This window comes from Acanthisitta chloris, unplaced genomic scaffold (genome assembly GCF_000695815.1).
Source record: "Acanthisitta chloris isolate BGI_N310 unplaced genomic scaffold, ASM69581v1 scaffold29951, whole genome shotgun sequence".
NCBI classification, from domain to species: Eukaryota; Metazoa; Chordata; class Aves; order Passeriformes; family Acanthisittidae; genus Acanthisitta; species Acanthisitta chloris.
The window spans coordinates 1,261-5,375 of NW_008655943.1; the positions used below are offsets into that span (position 1 = coordinate 1,261).

Below are 4,115 nucleotides of genomic sequence, written 5' to 3' on the forward strand. Positions count from 1 at the left end.
TCACACCAAACAATCAACCTTTCCCCTTTACTTAAATGTAGCACAAGCTTTCAGGGATGTGGCTGAGCCATGGTAATCCCATAATCACCTGTGATCCCTTCTTTCCTTGCTAAAATAGTGAGCAAGAACAGTGGTTTGTCCAACATTACCTAGAGCAGTATCTGCTGGAACAGAATTCTGCAGGAATGAAAGGTTGGGGTGGGATTTTGCCCCAGCCAGCAAAATATTTGGAACTAAATACTTTGTCTTATTCCTTTTCAGACCTTCCTGGAACAAACTAAAACTCGATTTAACAAGAACTACAAAGGGATGAGTTTGTCCAAAATCACAACCACTGTAGGCTTAAACAGTAAGTAAATCCATTTGGAATTTTGCAGTGAGACAACAGTTGGTTCTCGTTTGAAATGTTTAAGAATTGACAAGGGCAAAGTAGTTCCTGGAAGCAGAGACTGTATCTCCCAGCTGCCCAGGGCTCTTGAAGAGAATAACATAGGCTTTCTTAGCTTAGGAGATAAAGACCCTGAAGTCTTAAAAACCTAAGCATTCCATTTCAGTGCTGTGCTCGAGGTAAATTTCACTGGAGTTCATTCCTTGGCCCAGTTCTGGTATTATTTGCAGTGATATGGCCTATATTTGTGGGCTCTCTTGTTCTGTTGCTGCAAGCAGCCACTGCCTGTGATTCATCCCTGTCCTACCCCAGATCTCTGAGCAGGGTGTGCAGCTGTTTGTGCTTTACAACACCTCGGGTTTTCACTGGATTGTCTTTTCTCTTTTCCCTCTAGTTGGAACTATCGATGTTGGCAAAACTCGGCTGATGTTCTGGGATCTTGGTGGCCAGGAGGAGCTGCAGTCGCTTTGGGACAAGGTTAGAGATGTGGTTTGATTTATGCGACTTTACCAGAGAAGCTATGGCTGCCCCATCCCTGGAAGTGTTCCAGGCCAGGTTGGATGGGGCTTGGAGCTACCTGGGCTAGTGGAAGATGTCCCTGCACATGGCAGGGGGTTGGAATGGGATGAGCTTTGAGGTGCCTTCCAACCCAAACCATTCTAAGATTCCTTTTAGAAGTGGTTTGTCTCCTTAGAACTGAACCAGTGCAATCATTTACTAATCACACCATTATTGGTAACGCCAGTATTTAGCATCAACACTTTTCCAGAGAATCAGCTATTTCTGTGCAAGATCAGCAAAGATAATGGTTAATATTTGCATTATTATTTACAGGCAGCAATTGCCAACCCAGATCTAGGGGTTGTGCCAGTAGAGGGAAGCTTGAGGGGGCACAGGTGAGCTGCTTCACCTGTTGTGTTGAGCAGATCTGTAGACAGGCAGCACATGCTTTGTGCCTCCATTCTCTCCAGCTGGTGATCTCTCAAAATGTTACCAAATGAACATAAGATCAGGGAGAGGAACAAATGGTCCTGGTGGACAGACACAAATGTCTGTGCTCTCCTTTCAGTACTATGCTGAGTCTCACGGGGTGATCTATGTCATTGACTCCACGGATGAGGAGAGGCTCTCAGAGTCTAAAAGAGCTTTTGGTGAGTACAGTGTAAAGAAAACAGACCCAAAAGGTTGTATCAAATGAAAATAATGCAAGTAGGAGCCTCTTGCTTCATCCCTCTGTCCAGATAGTCTGTGCCAGCCATTTGTACAACCTCCAGAACTGGTTAAACCTCTGGTTTTGTGTCTGTGCTTTGCAGAGAAGATGATCACCAGTGAAGCTCTGGAAGGGGTTCCCATTCTGGTGTTGGCTAACAAGCAGGATGTTGAGGTGAGATTCTTGCAGATTTACTTACATGAACAATAAGCCTTGGAAAGGTGAACTCTGCATTCATCTTAAATACCCTTCACATCCCTTGGCTGATCCTGGGGCACTTCCCCACCACTGGAAAGAATTGCTTTGGATTTAGTTTTATTTTTTTTCCTTTCTCCTCCAACCCTTTTCCAGTGACATAAATGAGCTTTCTAGGCATGTAGTTTTGAACTCTTGCTGTAAACAGAACAAGCTGCATAGCTTTGGTGAGTCTGTCTTGTGCCGTGACTGGGTTATGGATACTGCTTTTTCCTGTTTATTCCACAAAAACATGTTCAGTGCACACTGTTTATGCTGCTCTGCTCCTACACAGGAACAACACAACAAATGCATGTGAGGCAGTGTCATTCCCGTATCTAGCTAAGATCCGTTGAATAAAACTTTTGTTTGTCCTAGAGCATTCCAGCAGTGACAGCAGGGAATAGCAAGGGATGCTATTTTGGGTAATATAGTTTAAATTCTTTCCTGCATACCCAGAACTACAAAGCTCTTAGTTTGGATTTGACAGGTTCGTGGGTGGTACAGTGTTTGGGTGACACATCCGGGGCCATCCTCATCTCCCCCGGCATGGAAAAAAGGGAAGAGATGTCAATGGTGTTTTTCTCCTGCTGTCCCCGCGTTGTACCCGAAATTCCAGGGCTGCAGTTTGAGGGATTAATCTCTAGATGGAGCCAGAGTTTTCCAGTAGGGTTTGGAGCACCAGCACTGGCATTTGGATCAGTGTCTGTTCTAAATTATGCATATGCTTCTCAGCTTCTTCCCCTGAGCTTTACATTTGTCTGAGTGAGTGAATTTGTGGGAAATACTTGAGACTTCCATAGAAATCACTTTGGCTTTAAAGGAGGATTTGGTTATACTTCATGTGTGCAACAGAACAAGTTTTTATTTGAGTTATTATCACAGAATGTAAGAGAAATGCAGTTCCATGTAAAAGACATCATGAGATTGAGACAGAACTCCTGGTTTTTGGTACTGACTGCTGTGGTCTCTGGAATGTAGAAGGGAAATTCATGGAAACCAGAATATTAACTCTCATCTTTCCATGCAACACTGCAGCTTTACCTGCAGGGAGCAGCCTGCACTCCTGCCTTTAGCTGTTGGGAACCAGCTACGTGCAGTGGCCTGGAAAGCTGTTCCTGTTTTCCTTGTGGCTGTATTTGCATGTTTTGTTAAGGGCACCCTGCAGACTGTTCTGGCACTCCAGCCAGACTGAAGGCAAATAGTATTAACTCTCATCTTTCCATGCAACACTGCAGCTTTACCTGCAGGGAGCAGCCTGCACTCCTGCCTTTAGCTGTTGGGAACCAGCTACGTGCAGTGGCCTGGAAAGCTGTTCCTGTTTTCCTTGTGGCTGTATTTGCATGTTTTGTTAAGGGCACCCTGCAGACTGTTCTGGCACTCCAGCCAGACTGAAGGCAAATAGATGAACAAATTCACTTCTTTAAATGACTAGAAGGAGGTATTTGGCTCTCAGGATAAAAACTGACCAACTTCTTGCCCTTCTGGAAGGCCCAAGACCAGCACACAGACTTAGTGTCTTTATGTTGTAGAACTGTAAGAACAGATTAGCAAAGCTAAACCCACTGTAGGTTTGTTTATTTGTAAGAGATACCTAAATTGTATATTTAGAGGTCCAATCCTGCAGTATGATCCTGGATATGGAGCCAGCAAAGAGACATCAATGCTATTAGCAAGTCATTAAGGGCACTAATTTTTCAGGAATTACTCGGGTTCACTTGAGGTAAACTTGGTGACCTTTTTCTATTCCACTGATCCAGCAGCATTGAAGATCTCTGGAATAAACTGAACATTACAGGATTGTCATTGATAGAGATTTTTCTGCTCTGGATCTCCAGACATTTGACTCTAGCAGGGAATTCCCACCAGCATCCCTCTGTCTTTCCTGTGGACCCTAAGGGAGGATAAATGGTGGCTCAGCCCTGCTGGTATTTGCAGGTAATGAGTCTCTAAAGGCCAGCAGAAAGCTTGTGATGAAATACCTTTCAAGTAGCATATCTCACGTAGTTTATCTTTTTTTTTTTTTTTGAAGTTTACATTCCTCACAGTAAGATAGCAAAAGTTCTGACTCAATGCCTGAAATGGCACAAAGTGTAAGAATTGTTCTGTGAACAGGCACCACTACCCCAAAGTACATTGTGTCCTCTCAGCACTGCCAAGCATAAATGGTATTTGGTTGCATCAGGAGTTGAAATAGTCACAGAATGCAAAACAATTTTAATATGGTGACAGGACTAAATATGATTATTTTTTTTTGTACCAGGAGAATTCTCTGTGTTCAGC

At 43.7% G+C, this 4,115-nt stretch overlaps 1 protein-coding gene across 1 annotated transcript in view; it reads left to right on the top strand.

The window, feature by feature from the left end:
• The window catches only part of ARFRP1 (ADP-ribosylation factor related protein 1), a 10,306-nt gene that overhangs the window by 220 nt on the left and 5,971 nt on the right, over positions 1 to 4,115 (top strand). The window contains exons 2-5 of the mRNA XM_009084130.1: positions 262 to 349; positions 783 to 865; positions 1,458 to 1,539; positions 1,702 to 1,772. Of these exons, the coding sequence (XP_009082378.1) occupies positions 262 to 349; positions 783 to 865; positions 1,458 to 1,539; positions 1,702 to 1,772 (324 nt within the window). The remainder of the gene's footprint in view (positions 1 to 261; positions 350 to 782; positions 866 to 1,457; positions 1,540 to 1,701; positions 1,773 to 4,115) is intronic.